Here is a 19,510-nt window from a genome sequence, read left to right as displayed (position 1 = left end):
GTGCTCTGGGCGTATCGGACTACCCCACGCACTGCAACGGGTGAGTCGCCTTTCAATCTCTCCTTCGGAACAGAGGCTGTGATTCCGGTTGATATCGGCATTCCCTCCCCAAGAATTGTTGACTTCAATGAACAGCTCAATGGGGACGGGCTCCGTGTCAACCTCGACTTGCTTGAGGAAGTCCGTGAGGAGTCACAGATCAGAGCCGCAGCATATAAGCAGAAGGTGTCTAGATACCATGATGCGAAGATCCGACCAAGGGAGTTCCGCACAGGCGACCTAGTTTTGAGGAAAGCGGCCGTCTCCCAGCCAAGAAGGGTGGGCAAACTCTCTCCGACTTGGGAAGGGCCGTACCGAGTCAAAGAGGTCATCCATCCAGGAAGCTACCGGCTAGAGACACTTGACGAGCAGCTGCTGCCGCACGCCTGGAATTCCAGAAATCTCCGAATATATTATCAATAGTCTTTTCTCTTGCCTTTGAAGGCCTATAAAGAATCTCTGTAATTAAATTTCAAAGAGAAATAAAGTGGAGTTGTCACTAAACAGTGTCCCTCATTTTTGAGTCACTAATATATGCCAGCTCCTCCAATCAAAGACTCTAAGTATTTGCAGACTTAGCTCTCAGCCTAAGTGTTTGCAGATTTAGAGAGCGGCAGTGGTGCACTCCGGCGCGTCCAATTTGGTGTGGAGATCAGTTCCAACCATGGACCCGCCCTAGTGGAAAACCACCTCAAAGACTCTAAGTGTTTGCAGACTTAGCTCTCAGCCTAAGTGTTTGCAGACTTAGAGAGCGGCAGTGGTGCACTCCGGCGCGTCCAATTTGGTGTGGAGATCAGTTCCAACCATGGACCCGCTGTGGTACCCGATCCCGCGAGAGGGGTGGGGCGCGAGCCGCCACGCGCTCTCTCTTGGTCTCCCGTACCCACGCGATTGGCGTGTGCATTTAATTGTTGATTTGAATTCGTCTTTCATGTGAACTTGGGATCACTAAGGCAATCCGAATTCCACACGAAAGAGACTGACAGAGTCGCCACCTAGATGTGGGATCTAGGACCCGAAATTAACCAGAAATCTAGACTCGCTACCTGGTTACGAGAATGGAAGGTATGGGGAGTTATCCGCCACATGCACCATTCCTGCCCGATAATCGGCCTTCGATTCCAAAAGCTAACTTTTTAAATTTATTTTAAATGGCTCATTCAACTCTATGTTAATGTGCGAACTAAGTGACATGCATCCTATGATCTAATTTCAATGTGAATCCTAGATGTGTATCTTGATTTATTAATTTGTCTGGATTCATTCTAAGTGAAAGTTCTCCTAGAATTCTAATTTCATGGAAAGCCCTAAATGATTTGATTAAGCATTTACAAGAAAATTAATATCCAAAACACCACAATTTGTTGTGGTGCCGACTCGCGGGTGGTATGCCGTCAGACATCCAAGCTGCCTACGTACCCAAGCCTCACTGGGATCAGAGTCGACGTAGTTCGGTGCACCTAAGCTAAGTTACATATGCCTAACTCAACTAAGACACCGACCTAGACGGGATTGACTGTTTCAACAGTTTTAGGAGAAGTTATTTAATTCAAGTTGAGGATTTTATTATCTTAGGATTTCATCTAAGATGCTATATGATTCTCATCTAAATGCAAATGGTCCCTTAGACTAATGCAGGTTTGCCTTACATCCTAGTTTACTAGGCTTGTCCTAGGGAAAGATTGGGTGACTAGTGTAACTAGACCTATGGCACGGTTGCTATACATAGCAAGCGTCCGTGATGAGGCTGGACTCCTAACTCTAGGACTCTCTAAAACTTAGGATACGACACGACACCGGTGTTCCTAAATTGGGCTCTAAGGGTCCTTACGACGGAAACCGTGATCCAACGGTTCCGAAAGACACAAGACAAATCGATTTAAATTCTCGAGGTTAGTGAAAAAAAAAATGGAAGAGATGATGAAATAGTGTGAGGGAATGAGAAAGATAGAGAAAGGTGCGACTGAACTTGGGAGTGCCAAATTGCCTACGTACCCCGCGATGGGGATCAAGCCACACGTAGTTCCGCTGGGGAGGTTGCTTGGATTTTGGAAAACAGGATTGGTATTTGGATCAGGAATCGGGTTTGTATTTGAGCATTGGACTTGAGATTCAGAAACATTGATTTAGCAATGGGATTTTGGAATTGGGAATTTGCATCAAAGAATTGAGCATATAGGAATCATCAAGGGTTTGAATTTTGGGAATTCAAAATGGGCGGGCTTATGAGATTCGGTCAAATGGATTCAGACATGCGACTCAGATTGTGTTGGGATATGACTTGGTTAGGCAAAAGGGAGGAAGTTCTATTAGGTGTAAAAGGGCATTAGTAGAATAGGGGAATGACTCGGTTGTGACATGGAAGGCCGCAACTTGGTCGAATGCGACTCGGTTGCATTGGGATGGGTTGATTAAGGAATTGGATTGAGTCAACTAAGGGGAGAGTCCAATCGGTTAAAGAGGTTGAGCATACTCGACTAGAGAGTTGGGTCAACTCGACTAGGGAGGTTGGCTAGAGTTGACTCAGTTGAGCTGGGTTGGGATCCCACTTGGATGGATTGTATTGGGGCGATTTGACTTAAGCTGCAGGTGGCCTGGCTGGGTTAGATTTAATGTAACCAGATTTATGGATAAATGGTGTGCCTCAGTGAGTGGACAAAGGTATGGCTTGGGTTGATGTGACTCGGTTGAGTTGTGCTAGGGTCAGGTTAGGTGGGGTTAATGGTTGAGTTGGATTGGATTGGGTTAATGGTCAAGGTCAAGTGCGGGTTGACTTGGCTTAGACTGGATTGGAACTGGTTGAGCGTGGATTGGGGTGCGGCTTGAGGTTTGGGTGGTTGGAGTATCTTAGGAACCAATAGGGCAAAGTGGCTCTTAAGGGGAATGAATTAATTGGGCCGAATGGGCCCGATGGCCGGGTTAACTGGGTTGGCCGGGTCTATTGTAGGGGTGTATGAGGGTACTGTTGGGTGGATGAATGAAAGGCATGTGGTGTATGATGTGTGGCTATGGTTATAGGGTTTAAGGCTTATGGGTATGGGTTTAGGTGTGGTTAATGGTTAGGTTGGATTGGGTTAATGGTTAGGGTCAAGTGAGTCGGGTCTAAGTTAGGAGCAAACCCGAGACTAGCCATGGTCTAACTAGGAGGAAGCAGGGTACAAACCAGGGTGCGGACCAGGGTGCACCAGGGTGCGAACCAGCAGGGAACCAGGGTGCGAACCAGCAGGGGAACCAGGGTGCAACCAGCAGGGAACCTGGGTGCAACCAGCAGCGAACCTGGGTGCAACCAGGGTCTAACCAGAGTGTGAACCAGCAGGGAACCAGGGTGCGAACCAGCAGGGGAACCAGGGTGCAACCAGCAGGGAAACCAGGGTGCAACCAGCAGGGAACCTGGGTGCAACCCGCAGCGAACCTGGGTGCAACCAGGGTCTAACCAGAGTGCGAACCAGCAGGGAACCAGGGTGCGAACCAGCAGGGGAACCATGGTGCAACCAGCAGGGAACCTGGGTGCAACCAGCAGCGAACCTGGGTGCAACCAGGGTCTAACCAGAGTGCGAACCAGCAGGGAACCAGGGTGTGAACCAGTATCGAACCTGGGTGCAACCAGCAACGAACCTGGGTGCAACCAGGGTCTAACCAGAGTGCGAACCAGCAGGGAACCAGGGTGCGAACCAGTATCGAACCTGGGTGCAACCAGCAACGAACCTGGGTGCAACCAGGGTCTAACCAGAGGCTAACCAGGGGGAACCAGGGTGTGAACCATTAGGGAAAAATAAAAATGAAGATAAGATGGGTTAAGAGAAGAGGGAAACATGTATAACTTCAAAGTCTACCATCAAGAAGAATGAGTAAAGATTGATCCCAGATGCTTCCTAACATGGTTTTTCTTTTAAAGTAAAAGATATGCATGAAAACAGACCCTACATAGAATTGAAATAAATGCCTACCTCTTTGAAAACCCACTTTGTGTTTGATTTTTCTTTGATGTTAATTCCTTGAAGATGATTCCTTGCTTGATAATGACTGCTTTTGATATATATCACCCAACGTATCACCCGATCCGACAAGGATGGCCGAACCCTTGAAGAGATGAGGGAGAGGGATGAATTTTCTAAGAGAGGGATTCTTTTTCTTCTTCTCCCTTGGATGGTGGGATGAGAGGGTATTTATAGGAGAATGGGATAGGAGGTTAGGTGAGGTTAGGTGAGGTTAGGTAAGGTTAGGTGAGGTTAGGTAAGGTTAGGTGAGGTTAGGTGAGGTTAGGTGAGGTTTGGGTGGTTAGGATGAGAGGAGAGGTTAGGTGAGGTTAGGTGAGGTTTGGATGGTTAGGATGAGAGGAGAGGTTAGGTGGTTTTGGATGGTGAGACCCAGGTCAAGATCTGTCATTGATCTAACGATTTACGGAAATCGGGTCTCGGAATGGAATCAGGGTCCGGGCTATGAAGTGACCCTAGCTTATTTTGTCCCGATTGATGATCCGTAAAGTCAGATCAAGATATTAATGACCTAAAACATATAAATCAATGATAGAGGGGGTTCTCACATGGATTTAACACACTAAATTCACTAATCAGGGTATTTTTTAATTTTTCGGATCTAATCATCTCACCAGGTACATCTCTTTATCATTTTGTTTTTTTCAAAAAATTTGAGGATGGATCAATATATTAGGTTATTGTTGGTTAAAGTAAAGCAAAATGTGGGTGTCTACAGATGCCCCTCTTTGGTAGAGACGACGTAGTCATCGAATACCAAAGTCAAAATGACAGAACCATTTTGCGTAGCTTTAATCGACAAAGGACCCCCTAAACACAATGCAACCTAATATAATGCAAGACCTTAGATGAAATCCTAGAATTGGAATGCAATAAAACAAACCCGCTGCGGTGCCGCTGGCAACGAGAGAAATGGGATACCATTTTCAAATGGATTTTCGGAGGGAAAGGAATATCGCTTTTGAACAGCTTCAGAGGAAATGAGACGTCATTTTCAAATGGTCTCAGAGAATAATGGATGACTTTTGAAAGATTCTTAATGAAAATGCAGCATCATTTTTGAATGGGCTTGGGCAAGATGAAATACCGTATTTATACGGATTCCAAGGAAATGAGACATCATAGTTGTATGATGTTCAAAGGGTATAAGAGACCATAGTTGTATGGATTCGAAGAGAATGAAATACCGTATTTGTACGGATTCCAAGGAAATGAGACATCATAGTTGTATGATGATCAAAGGGGATAAGAGACCATAGTTGTATGAACTCGAAGAGAATGAAATACCGTATTTGTACGGATTCCAAGGAAATGAGACATCATAGTTGTATGATGTTCAAAGGGGATAAGAGACCATAGTCGTATGGACTCGGAGAGTGAAATACCGTATTTGTACGGACTCCAAGGAAGCGAGATATCATATTTGTGTGATGTTCAGAGAGAAAATATCTTTTTCCAAATGGATTCAGAGAGATATGATGATTTGAGCTTTGAGAGAAATCAAAATTTCCAATTAACAACTTTAGAAGCAAAGGATTTAATAACACTATGCAGCAAAAGAACTTCAGGGCTTAAATATGGGATGCCACTTCATTAGCAATCTGCCTCAGTTTGAGGCATTCTAACCTTCTTCTATTCGTTGACCAGAGATTATTCTTTCAAAGATCTTCGTCATTCGTGACAGCGTCACCTTTTTCCAAGTTCCTCAGAACCTGTTAATGAACCTGCCTTCAGAGTGATTGCACCCTACAACAATTCTAAAAATAAATTTTTTTTTTTAAATAGAACTACAGACACTTGTAATAAAAACACAAAATAAGAAAGATTACTCCAGTAATCTCGTGATGCTTCTGACTTATCAGTATTTTCTTTTGGGTTAGACTAGCCTCTTTTAAAGAACGTTTCTCCATTGATAAACATCTTCACTTATTTTTAATACAGTGATACCTCATATATCTTTCTATCAACTTTCAGATTGCTTCAAAATTAATGCCCCTAGTTTCGAGAATCATTGTGTATTAGCTTCGCCTGACCTACCGCGAGTTCAGAGACCGATGTAATTCTTTTGGCGTGAATCCAATCTTACCACGACCAAGTCTTCCTTTTTTGGATTTTCAACTTGGTGGACCGCTCGGCCTTAACTTTTGCCTGAATCGCCTTTTCAGGTTTTCGACTCAGCGGGCCACCCCCTTACCTTTTGCCTAAGCCGCCCTTTCAGGTTTTCAACTTAGCAGGGGAATGATCCTAAATTTTGCCTAGATCGCCTTTTCAGGTTTTTCAATCTAGCGGATCTTCAAGCTCCATTTCTTTTCTTTTTTATTATTTTTTTTTATCTTCTTTTCTTTTTACTTGAACACCAAAAGGACTTTATAGGTGAGGTAGGGCTTTTCAAAGAATGGCTTAAGGTTTTGCAAGGGTCTCGACCGAACCTATGAACAGGTTGCCTACGTATCCCAGTGTAGGAATCAGATCATGCGTAGTTCAGGGCGAATGCCCCTAGTATATTGGGATTTGAAGGAAAATTTTATTTAGGCTCAAAAGGATTTGCAAAAGGTTATAAATTTTTTGATTTTTGGTTATGAATTTGGGATTTATTCGGCCAAAGGACGGCCTTCTGATGTTCAAGCATAGAACCTCTTGAGTTGATCAAGATTTGTTGGTTCTGGCAATATTTCTCCATTTAAATTACGGAGCTTGACGGCTTTTCCGGGTAAGATTTGGTCCACAATGTATGGTCCTGACCAATTTGGTTTGAACTTGCCCCTTGGGTCAAACATTGGTGCTCGATTCTCTTTTAGAACAAGATTGCCTTCTTCTAAATCTCTGACCTTAACCTTTTTATTAAAAGCACGGGCTATTCTGCGCTGATAACCTTGCACATGGTAAAGCGCCTTTAATCTCTTCTCGTCTAGCATGTTCAACTCTTTATACCTGGCATCTGCCCATTCATTTTCTGGTAACTTGACTTCAGTCAATACTCGGAGCGAAGGTACACGGATCTCAACAGGTAGCACTGCTTCCATCCCGTAAACAAGAGAGTAAGGGGTTGCCCCAGTTGAAGCCCTAATTGATGTTCTGTAAGCCCACAAGGCGTATGGTAACTTATTCGACCAATCTTTATAAGTTTCTGACATTTTGCTAATGATAGTCTTGACATTTTTGTTTGCAGCTTCTACCGCTCCATTTGTCTGCGGACGATAAGGCGAGGATTTATGATGCTTAATCTTGAACTCTTCGCAAAGAGAGATTACTTCCTTCTTGAAATGAGATCCATTATCTGAGATAAGTTCATGGGGAATTCCATATCTGCAAATTATGTTGGTGCGTATGAATTTAGCAACTGATGAGGATGTAAGCTTTGCATAAGAAGCGGCCTCAACCCACTTGGTGAAGTAATCAATAGCAACGAGTATGTACTCGTGACCATTAGACGACTTGGGAGAAATCTTGCCAATGATGTCAATTCCCCATACCGAAAACGGCCAAGGAGAGGTAAGAGAATGCAATTCGGTGGGTGGTACATGGATGAGATTCGCATGTATCTGACATTTATAGCATCTCTTCACAAATGTGTGACAATCTGCTTCTAATGTCGGCCAATAATACCCCAGACGTAGGATCTTCCTTGCCAACATCTTCCCATTCATATGAGGCCCACACACCCCTTCATGAATATCTGCGAGAATTTCTTCTGCCTGATCTTCAGTGACACATAAGAGTTGAATTCCATCGAAAGACCGTCGATACAACTCTCCTCCACAAATGACGAAATTAGCTGCCAATCTCTGCAAAGTCCTTATTTCTTTACTCGACGCCTCATTGGGATGCCCCTGGCCTGAGATGTAGTTCTTTATGTCTGTATACCATGGCTTTCCATCGGGACATCTTGCAGTTATTTCTATAGCATCAACATATGCAGGAGCCCATTGCTCTTGAACCGTGATGGGCCTCATCTTCATATTGTGAGGTATGTCAATCATGGAAGCTAACGTTGCTAAGGCATCGGCGAATCTATTCTTCAACCTTGGCAAATAACTGAAAGTGACGCGTTGAAATTGCTTAGCGAGAATATCCAAGTATTCATGATATGGCAATAGCTTTTCTTCTTTGGTTCTCCACTCTCCTTGAGTTTGGCAAATGATTAGCTTCGAATCTCCATATACGTCAAGATTCTCTATGCCTAAGGCCAATGCAGCCTCAAGCCCAACAATGCATGCTTCATATTCTGCCATATTGTTGGTGCAATTGAATTGTAACTTAACGGCAACGGGGACATGCTCATTTCGAGGCGACACAAGCAATGCCCCTACTCCTTGTCCTGTTTGGTTTGCTGCTCCATCAAAATAGAGGGTCCAACCAGTTTCTGGATATTCATCTTCAACCATCATGATCTCTTCATCTGGGAACATCGGCTTGAAATGCTGACTTTCTTCTCGGGGTGCTTCCGCCAATTGTTCAGCAATGGCTCGGCCCTTTACTGATTTTTGGGTTACATGAGTGATGTCAAATTCAGACAACAATAATAACCATCTGGCAGTCCTGCCTGTCAGGGCTGGTTTTTCAAAGAGATATTTCAGAGGATCCATCCTCGACAAAAGCAGGACCTTATGTGATAAAAGGTAATGCCTGAGTCGCTGAGTGGCCCAAACTAAGGCTAAGCAGGTTTTTTCTAGGACAGTATACTTCTGTTCATACTCCAACATCTTCTTGCTAAGATAATACACAGCCTTTTCATGCTTGGTTTCTGGATCTTGCTGTGCTAACATACAACCCATTGTGGTTTCTGTTACTGACAAGTAAAGCAGCAATGGATGCCCCGGTATCACTGGTGCTACTATCGGTGGCTCAGACAAACTTTGCTTTATCTTTTCAAAGGCCTGCTGACATTCCTCTGTCCATTCTTTGGAAGAGTTCTTCTTTAAGAGCTTAAAGATAGGTTCACAAGTTGATGTCAGATGAGCGATGAATCGCCTTAGGAACTGTATCCTTCCTAGGAATCCCCGAATTTCCTTCTCGGTTCTAGGCGGTGGCATCTCCTGGATAGCCTTAATCTTCTGAGGATCTACCTCTATACCCCTTTGACTCACCATAAATCCAAGCAACTTACCGGAGGTAACCCCGAACACACACTTGCTAGGATTCAGGCGAAGCTGGTATTTGAGAATTCTTTCAAAGAACTTCTTAAGGTTCGGGATATGATCTTTCCTTTCCTTGGCTTTTACAATCATATCATCGACATAAACTTCGACTTCTCTATGTATCATGTCATGGAGCAAGGCTGTAGCTGCTCTTTGGTATGTCGCACCGGCATTCTTAAGACCAAATGGCATTACCCGATAGCAATATGTCCCCCATTGTGTAATGAACGAGGTCTTAGCCATGTCCTCGGGTGCCATCTTAATTTGATTATAGCCCGAGAAACCATCCATGAAAGATAGTAATTCATGCCCGGCCGTATTGTCCACCAAGATATCGATATGTGGTAGAGGGAAATCATCTTTTGGACTTGCCTTGTTCAAATCCCTGAAATCTACACACATTCTCACCTTTCCATCTTTCTTCGGTACAGGTACTATATTTGCGAGCCATTCTGGATATTCCACCACTTGCAGAAATCCAGCATTCAACTGCTTAGTAACCTCTTCTTCTACTTTCAGGACCCACTCAGGCTTCATTCTCCTTAGCTTCTGCTTTTTAGGTTTAATCCCAGGCAATAAAGGTAGCTTGTGCTGAACAATGTCTTCGCTCAACCCGGGCATATCTTTGTAGGACCAGGCAAAAACTTCTTTATATTCCTTAAGTAGGTTTATTAATTCATCGCGCTCTTCAGAGGATAGAGTATTTCCAATTCGTATTTCCTGTATTAAATCTTCTGTTCCGATGTTTATAATTTCGATTTCATCTTTAAGAGGCTGGGCTCGGCGCTCCTCCTCTTGTTTGAGCATATGCTGCAATTCAAGGGGAGTTTCGTTGATCCCCCCTTCCTCATCTGAGGAGGGAGTGTTATCATTATTATTAAAGTCAGAAGCAAACACAGAGACATACTGAGAATCAGATTTCATTGAATTGAAAGAAGTTACATCATTATCATTGGACTCATCCTGAACAGGTTCAGGATTCACATAGTAAATAAACTCAGAAAATGACTCGCCTGGACTAGGCACTGACACTGATTCACTCGACTTGACTAGACTTGACTTAGCAATAAAATAAGATGGAAAAACATCAGAACTCCAGTTTGAAAGATTTTCTGTTGCAGGTGCAATCTGACTCTGAGGTTCAGTAAAGGTATCATTACTCTGAATAACTGCCACTAGCACATCTTCACAATCTGTCTCTTCTTGTTCTTCAGAATAGTAATCAACATCAGGCACATTTTCTTCAAACAAAGATTCCAGCACATCTGGCTCAAGGTAGACTAACCAGTCCTCAACAGTTTTCTCAACATAATATATCGGCGGTTCTGTTTCTGGGAGAGCAAGGCCACTGAATATTTCAAAACCGGGTATCATGATCCCTGTCACTGAGTCATACCATGGTTCAGAAAACCCATAGTATGGAAACGTCTCACCTTCTTTGATAAAATGACCATTCATTGATAAGGGATATGGAGCCATTAGGAGTACCCTTCCGGTGCGGCGGATTTCTTCCTTCAATTTCAACAATTTTTCCATGGCTTCCTCCTCCTCTTCAGTAGGTACATATCCAAGACCGAAAATTCCATGGTTTGCTTTGATTGGGCGCCAGTGAGATGCCTTGCTTGGATCACGGCCCAAATTCATACCAGGGAAGTAGTTCATTTTTCTCATCATCTTGGCCACCACAGAACTGATGGCGAACGGCAAACACAACTCCTCCCGAGAGGCATCCTTGTAAGAGATAACAGCAACCTCGAATGCGAAACCATTCAAGTTGTAGTCATCTGCTTTTGCAACTGGAAGGATCAAAGTTTCTCCTGTTATTTGCCCTATTTCTGGCTCTTCATCACCTCTGACAGTGAACAACTTCCCATCTTTAATGAACTTCAATTTTTGGTGAAGGGTTGAAGCGACAGCACCTTCCTTATGCAACCAGGGACGTCCTAGAAGCATATTGAACGAGGCTTTGATATCAATAACTTGAAACTCAACCTCAAATTCTTGACCGCCCATAACGATCTTGGTGGTGAGGACTCCGACCACATTTCTTCGGGTATTGTCATATGCGAGGATACCAAGGGTTGATTCGGCAAAATCAGTGGGACCGAAACCCAAGGTAATGGCAGTTCTTAATGGACACACATTCAACGCGGATCCGTTATCTACCAACACAGATGGTACTTTCTTGCCTCCACAAACAATAGTGACATGAAGAGCTCTAGCATGATTCCGACCTTGAGGAGGCAGCTCTTGATCTGAGAAACTAATGGCCCTGGTGGCCTGGGTTAGAGCAACAACTTCAGCCAGTTGCTCCGGAGATATCTCTGAGGATACCTGTGTTGTATTCAATTCTTTTAACACAGCCTCTCTGTGTTTCTTTGATGCTATCAATAATCCCCATACAGATATAACAGCCTGAGTTTTCTTTAACTGCTGCACAACTTCATCATCTGGATCTTTCACATATTGCGGCTCCTCTCCTCGAGCCAATGCCCCTGGATTTTCGACTCTCAATTCAACAGGTTTGAAAATTCTTCCGCCCCTTGTCACATGTCTGACTTCATCCAATTCAGGCTCATCATAAGTGATAATTTGAGGGACTTGTGGCTCATAGGTGATTACCAAGGGAGGTACAGACTCTCTTAGGTGTGATTCATCACAGAATATGATTTGGGGTTCAGAGATGGGTTCTAAGGCACATATGAGGGTAAGAGGATCAAACTCAGGATCTCCTATGGTTATGGCATTAACGGCAGCAGGAGGATTTGCATGACCAGGTAATGGGTTTTGGGTGACATTGGGTCTTGGCTGGAATGCAATGACTTTCTCATCAATGAGTTTCTGGATTCTAAATTTCAAGGCAATGCAGTTGTCAGTAAGATGACCAGGACCTCTGTGGTACTCACAGTGTAGGTCAGCTCGCCAACTTGCAGGTAGAGGATTGGGGGGAGGCCGGATGGCAGGTAAGGTTATGCGACCTGAAGCAAGACACTGCTTAAGCACCTCTGAAGATGGAATGGGAAGAGGGGTAAATTCTACCCGGGTTTGTTGCCGAGGTGCGGTTGCGGTTTGAGCATAGTCCATTACTAAAGGTTCTTGGGACCTAGAGGATTGAGCATTGGAACGGGAAATACTATTGACTTGGGCTGGAGGGGACTTTTTGAAATCTCTGGGGTTTGGGTTGCTACGGTTGAATACACCTTGAGCCATAGCCTCCTCTATCTGGGTGCCAGCCACGATGAAGTGTTTGAAGTCTGGATAGTATTGCAAAGACATGTGATACTGGAGCTGGGGGGAAATATTTTTCATGATTATCTGGACTTGTTCTTCCTCAGACGGGCGCTCCATCATCTGAGCTGCTATTCTCCTCCATCTTTTCACAAAAATCAAAAAGGATTCCCTCAAGTCTTGCTTTGTTCTCTCTAAATCCTTTCTGGTGATTTCTGTCCCATCATCATATTTGAATTGCCTGATGAACTGCTCGCCGATATCCTTCCATGTCCTGTAACGAGTCTTGTCCAAGACCATGAACCATCTCCTCGCAACCTTGGTTAGGGAAACTGGGAACAATTGAGCCATTTGCTCAGAAGATAAGCCTTGAGGCTGACACATGATGGTGAACATTTGCAAATGTGTGATTGGACAACCCACACCATCATATTTGTCGAAATCGGGCATTTGAAAATTGGCAGGAAGGCGAATTTCGGGAAATAAAGTAAGATCACTAGGATTGAAACCACCCTGGTCTTGAAACTGAATGTCTTGAACTTTCCTGGTAAGAGTCTCTAATTTCTCCATAACAGACTTATCAACCATGGACTGAGAAGGCCTACTGTGATTCTCGCTGTACTGCTCTTTTTCTAAGTCTTCTTCGACTTTATCAGGGATATTGATGAACACTGTTTGGGCAGGTGCTACTGGAGTAGCTGCTTGGCGCATAGGCCCTTTATCCTTGGACAACGACGGTCCCAACTTTTCAGAAAGCTGAGCCTTGATAACTCGGTTTTCTTCTTTGAGTTCTTGAAGCTGTTGGAGAATCAAGGTAAGAGTATCGGTAATAGCAGCGGGTGGAAGACCATCTTGGTTGTCTGCCATTGGTGAGGATGAGGACGGGAAAGAAGGAGATGCTGGGGTTCTTAGAGAAGGTGGCGGAGAAACAGATTTCCTCTCTAACCTCGAAGAGACCCGAACCCAAGGAGTATTAGGGTTAGCTATGATGTTTATTGCCCTGTAATATTCGAAAGACATATTTTAAAATCAGAGAGAAGAATAGACGATGATGCACACATAGACAAAGATAATGAAAGAGAAGGATGGACTTTATTGATCAATCATTTGAGTACATGGTTCAATCTTTCAAAGATAAACATGGAACTAAGCATTCTTTTTAGACTTCTTCTTCGGACGACAATCTTCCTCAACTGACTCCTTTAAAGGTTTGATGATTCTTGCATCCCAAGCAGATGAAACAGCTTTGACAATCTTGGGCTTGAGACCCTCAGGCGGATAGAAATGATGAAGGGGAGGCACAATGGATTGCTCCCTTCCATACTGACGCTGAATCCTGGCAGGAACATAAAAGGAAGTCTTTTTGAGACCAAGAAGGCGAACGTAGTTAGCTTCTCCGGTGTTGAAGACAGCTTCTTGGATTCCGGGAATTTGCCAATAAATCTGATCTTCTTGGCGAGAATTTAACCATTCAACCCAATCGCTTTTATGATCGAAAGAAACATCATGACGCCATTCACTGAAGGTGTATAACGTATGATCAAAATGGACAGGAGCTGCAATTTTTAGCTTGTGGCATAACCACACTTGAAGTAATGCAGGACATCCTGAGAAAGACCCAACGAAAGAGCGAATATAAGAGCTTGGACCTGAACTGGCACGAAGGTGAGCCATATCATCCAATCCATTGAAAGTTTCTGCAAGCATAGTAGGAATTGGATTGGCGCCACGATCCATTTGATCAACGAGGTCCAGAAGAACAGCTGACGCAAAGCGAGAAGGCTGGACAGTGAGGAACCTAGCAAAGGAGCAGAATCTCAAAGCGCGCCGTCGAGCTTTTTGAATATCAACAGCACCAATGTATCCAACAGGAGGGTAAATGTCAATCAGTCGCTGCATGGACACTTTTTGGCCTTTCATGAAAGAGTTCATGGATTCATCTGGATTATCCATCAAGCAAAGGAACAAAGGACGATAATCTGGAACACAGGATGGCTTCACTAGAGGGCCATCCACAGGATATTCCAATAAGGCACACCATTCTTCAAAGGTGGGACACATTTCTTGGTTGCCAAAATGGAAGACATGATGATCGGGATCCCAACACTCTGATGCGGCATAGAGTAATCCCCAATCGAGCTTGATGGTTGCCACGTAGCCGAAGAGATTTTTCTCTTGTTCACTTATGGCGTAGATATGGGATTCTCTTAATGTACCACGGATCCAATCAAGAATTGTACGAGTAGACATAGTGCCCGTAAGCCAAGAGAAGGGATATAAGAATGATCAGGATTACATGAACACGAGATTGGGATAAGTTCCTGCCAGTACAAGGAAAGTATGAATACATGATCGAATCATACGATAGAAGAATGAAAGGCATACGATCGAAAGATTAGATGAGATAGCATAAGATTGCTTTCAACGGATAGATCAAGAATGACTAATCCTATGAGATCTTTGGAAATGATAGGATTTATATCCTAACCCCTAAAGGAAATTTTTTTTTTTAATCTCGCACATTTTAACAGTGTGACCTGAAGGCATCAACCCTAATCCTAATCAAGCGGAGTGGAGAGAGGATCTCGACTCATGACTTTGTTCGTGTACCTAGGACCGATCGTAGCCATTGGAAGATGGTCTACGGCCTAATCTAGACACAAATAGGTAGGATATCCTAAACTAGGCTCACACACGTGATACACATGTGTTCGTATACTACATGCATGTGTGGGTTAATCTAGGGGTAAGGCCAAGAGTTCCCTTAGCGCGAATCCCTGTTCGATATACTGTACCAGTGTCCGGCGTATCAGTACGTGAACAAGAGATCCGTTTACGTACCATAAAGGTACTAGGCTAAGGGTGGAATGCTTCTCTAGCACAGAGGCACCAGGTGATGAAATCCCAGTCAACCATGCTAGATAACACTCCGGGTTCCTAAAATAGGACGTGTGTGCACGTGAGATGCAGAGTTTAGATGCAAGTGATGTAAGTGTGTGCAATATGTTTGCGCAATCTATGATGCCTTCAGGTTTTGTTAGATTAAGTTTGAGTAAAGTGTGATGAGAAAATAAAACAAGACAAACTAATCTAACAAGTATAGAGTTTTTATGAGCCAATTAAATTAAATTCAAATGAATTATCTTTTGAAATTTTAATGAAGTTAGGTGGTCCCCAGCAGAGTCGCCAAACTGTGGTACCCGATCCCGCGAGAGGGGTGGGGCGCGAGCCGCCACGCGCTCTCTCTTGGTCTCCCGTACCCACGCGATTGGCGTGTGCATTTAATTGTTGATTTGAATTCGTCTTTCATGTGAACTTGGGATCACTAAGGCAATCCGAATTCCACACGAAAGAGACTGACAGAGTCGCCACCTAGATGTGGGATCTAGGACCCGAAATTAACCAGAAATCTAGACTCGCTACCTGGTTACGAGAATGGAAGGTATGGGGAGTTATCCGCCACATGCACCATTCCTGCCCGATAATCGGCCTTCGATTCCAAAAGCTAACTTTTTAAATTTATTTTAAATGGCTCATTCAACTCTATGTTAATGTGCGAACTAAGTGACATGCATCCTATGATCTAATTTCAATGTGAATCCTAGATGTGTATCTTGATTTATTAATTTGTCTGGATTCATTCTAAGTGAAAGTTCTCCTAGAATTCTAATTTCATGGAAAGCCCTAAATGATTTGATTAAGCATTTACAAGAAAATTAATATCCAAAACACCACAATTTGTTGTGGTGCCGACTCGCGGGTGGTATGCCGTCAGACATCCAAGCTGCCTACGTACCCAAGCCTCACTGGGATCAGAGTCGACGTAGTTCGGTGCACCTAAGCTAAGTTACATATGCCTAACTCAACTAAGACACCGACCTAGACGGGATTGACTGTTTCAACAGTTTTAGGAGAAGTTATTTAATTCAAGTTGAGGATTTTATTATCTTAGGATTTCATCTAAGATGCTATATGATTCTCATCTAAATGCAAATGGTCCCTTAGACTAATGCAGGTTTGCCTTACATCCTAGTTTACTAGGCTTGTCCTAGGGAAAGATTGGGTGACTAGTGTAACTAGACCTATGGCACGGTTGCTATACATAGCAAGCGTCCGTGATGAGGCTGGACTCCTAACTCTAGGACTCTCTAAAACTTAGGATACGACACGACACCGGTGTTCCTAAATTGGGCTCTAAGGGTCCTTACGACGGAAACCGTGATCCAACGGTTCCGAAAGACACAAGACAAATCGATTTAAATTCTCGAGGTTAGTGAAAAAAAAAATGGAAGAGATGATGAAATAGTGTGAGGGAATGAGAAAGATAGAGAAAGGTGCGACTGAACTTGGGAGTGCCAAATTGCCTACGTACCCCGCGATGGGGATCAAGCCACACGTAGTTCCGCTGGGGAGGTTGCTTGGATTTTGGAAAACAGGATTGGTATTTGGATCAGGAATCGGGTTTGTATTTGAGCATTGGACTTGAGATTCAGAAACATTGATTTAGCAATGGGATTTTGGAATTGGGAATTTGCATCAAAGAATTGAGCATATAGGAATCATCAAGGGTTTGAATTTTGGGAATTCAAAATGGGCGGGCTTATGAGATTCGGTCAAATGGATTCAGACATGCGACTCAGATTGTGTTGGGATATGACTTGGTTAGGCAAAAGGGAGGAAGTTCTATTAGGTGTAAAAGGGCATTAGTAGAATAGGGGAATGACTCGGTTGTGACATGGAAGGCCGCAACTTGGTCGAATGCGACTCGGTTGCATTGGGATGGGTTGATTAAGGAATTGGATTGAGTCAACTAAGGGGAGAGTCCAATCGGTTAAAGAGGTTGAGCATACTCGACTAGAGAGTTGGGTCAACTCGACTAGGGAGGTTGGCTAGAGTTGACTCAGTTGAGCTGGGTTGGGATCCCACTTGGATGGATTGTATTGGGGCGATTTGACTTAAGCTGCAGGTGGCCTGGCTGGGTTAGATTTAATGTAACCAGATTTATGGATAAATGGTGTGCCTCAGTGAGTGGACAAAGGTATGGCTTGGGTTGATGTGACTCGGTTGAGTTGTGCTAGGGTCAGGTTAGGTGGGGTTAATGGTTGAGTTGGATTGGATTGGGTTAATGGTCAAGGTCAAGTGCGGGTTGACTTGGCTTAGACTGGATTGGAACTGGTTGAGCGTGGATTGGGGTGCGGCTTGAGGTTTGGGTGGTTGGAGTATCTTAGGAACCAATAGGGCAAAGTGGCTCTTAAGGGGAATGAATTAATTGGGCCGAATGGGCCCGATGGCCGGGTTAACTGGGTTGGCCGGGTCTATTGTAGGGGTGTATGAGGGTACTGTTGGGTGGATGAATGAAAGGCATGTGGTGTATGATGTGTGGCTATGGTTATAGGGTTTAAGGCTTATGGGTATGGGTTTAGGTGTGGTTAATGGTTAGGTTGGATTGGGTTAATGGTTAGGGTCAAGTGAGTCGGGTCTAAGTTAGGAGCAAACCCGAGACTAGCCATGGTCTAACTAGGAGGAAGCAGGGTACAAACCAGGGTGCGGACCAGGGTGCACCAGGGTGCGAACCAGCAGGGAACCAGGGTGCGAACCAGCAGGGGAACCAGGGTGCAACCAGCAGGGAACCTGGGTGCAACCAGCAGCGAACCTGGGTGCAACCAGGGTCTAACCAGAGTGTGAACCAGCAGGGAACCAGGGTGCGAACCAGCAGGGGAACCAGGGTGCAACCAGCAGGGAAACCAGGGTGCAACCAGCAGGGAACCTGGGTGCAACCCGCAGCGAACCTGGGTGCAACCAGGGTCTAACCAGAGTGCGAACCAGCAGGGAACCAGGGTGCGAACCAGCAGGGGAACCATGGTGCAACCAGCAGGGAACCTGGGTGCAACCAGCAGCGAACCTGGGTGCAACCAGGGTCTAACCAGAGTGCGAACCAGCAGGGAACCAGGGTGTGAACCAGTATCGAACCTGGGTGCAACCAGCAACGAACCTGGGTGCAACCAGGGTCTAACCAGAGTGCGAACCAGCAGGGAACCAGGGTGCGAACCAGTATCGAACCTGGGTGCAACCAGCAACGAACCTGGGTGCAACCAGGGTCTAACCAGAGGCTAACCAGGGGGAACCAGGGTGTGAACCATTAGGGAAAAATAAAAATGAAGATAAGATGGGTTAAGAGAAGAGGGAAACATGTATAACTTCAAAGTCTACCATCAAGAAGAATGAGTAAAGATTGATCCCAGATGCTTCCTAACATGGTTTTTCTTTTAAAGTAAAAGATATGCATGAAAACAGACCCTACATAGAATTGAAATAAATGCCTACCTCTTTGAAAACCCACTTTGTGTTTGATTTTTCTTTGATGTTAATTCCTTGAAGATGATTCCTTGCTTGATAATGACTGCTTTTGATATATATCACCCAACGTATCACCCGATCCGACAAGGATGGCCGAACCCTTGAAGAGATGAGGGAGAGGGATGAATTTTCTAAGAGAGGGATTCTTTTTCTTCTTCTCCCTTGGATGGTGGGATGAGAGGGTATTTATAGGAGAATGGGATAGGAGGTTAGGTGAGGTTAGGTGAGGTTAGGTAAGGTTAGGTGAGGTTAGGTAAGGTTAGGTGAGGTTAGGTGAGGTTAGGTGAGGTTTGGGTGGTTAGGATGAGAGGAGAGGTTAGGTGAGGTTAGGTGAGGTTTGGATGGTTAGGATGAGAGGAGAGGTTAGGTGGTTTTGGATGGTGAGACCCAGGTCAAGATCTGTCATTGATCTAACGATTTACGGAAATCGGGTCTCGGAATGGAATCAGGGTCCGGGCTATGAAGTGACCCTAGCTTATTTTGTCCCGATTGATGATCCGTAAAGTCAGATCAAGATATTAATGACCTAAAACATATAAATCAATGATAGAGGGGGTTCTCACATGGATTTAACACACTAAATTCACTAATCAGGGTATTTTTCAATTTTTCGGATCTAATCATCTCACCAGGTACATCTCTTTATCATTTTGTTTTTTTCAAAAAATTTGAGGATGGATCAATATATTAGGTTATTGTTGGTTAAAGTAAAGCAAAATGTGGGTGTCTACACCCGCCCTAGTGGAAAACCAC

At 44.2% G+C, this 19,510-nt stretch overlaps 1 protein-coding gene across 1 annotated transcript; it reads right to left on the bottom strand.

Annotated features, from left to right (window-relative positions):
* Positions 1 to 5,692: 5,692 nt before the first annotated feature.
* On the bottom strand, positions 5,693 to 19,175 carry LOC143852263 (uncharacterized). The gene is made up of 3 exons (XM_077361667.1): positions 18,725 to 19,175; positions 7,508 to 13,400; positions 5,693 to 5,746 (listed from the first exon to the last, which is right to left on the bottom strand). Exons 2-3 carry the CDS (start codon positions 13,265 to 13,267, stop codon positions 5,693 to 5,695), a joined length of 5,814 nt encoding a protein of 1,937 aa, XP_077217782.1. The 5' UTR covers positions 13,268 to 13,400; positions 18,725 to 19,175.
* Between the last annotated feature and the right edge of the window lie 335 nt (positions 19,176 to 19,510).

The sequence above is a fragment of the Tasmannia lanceolata genome, unplaced genomic scaffold (assembly GCF_043159265.1).
Source record: "Tasmannia lanceolata isolate RefF3 unplaced genomic scaffold, GAP_Taslan_0.1 ptg000019l, whole genome shotgun sequence".
Lineage (NCBI taxonomy): Eukaryota > Viridiplantae > Streptophyta > Magnoliopsida > Canellales > Winteraceae > Tasmannia > Tasmannia lanceolata.
This window is presented reverse-complemented; position numbering and strand designations above follow the sequence as displayed.

What these genes read in the sequence shown, in the direction of transcription:
- LOC143852263 (XM_077361667.1), bottom strand. Translation starts at nt 13,267, where the DNA reads ATGGCAGACAACCAAGATGGTCTTCCACCCGCTGCTATTACCGATACT. An exon ending in CCTCTCCTTGGCCGTTTTCG is followed by an intron (nt 5,747 to 7,507) that starts GTATGGGGAATT and finishes GTTCATTAACAG; the next exon opens with GTTCTGAGGAACTTGGAAAA.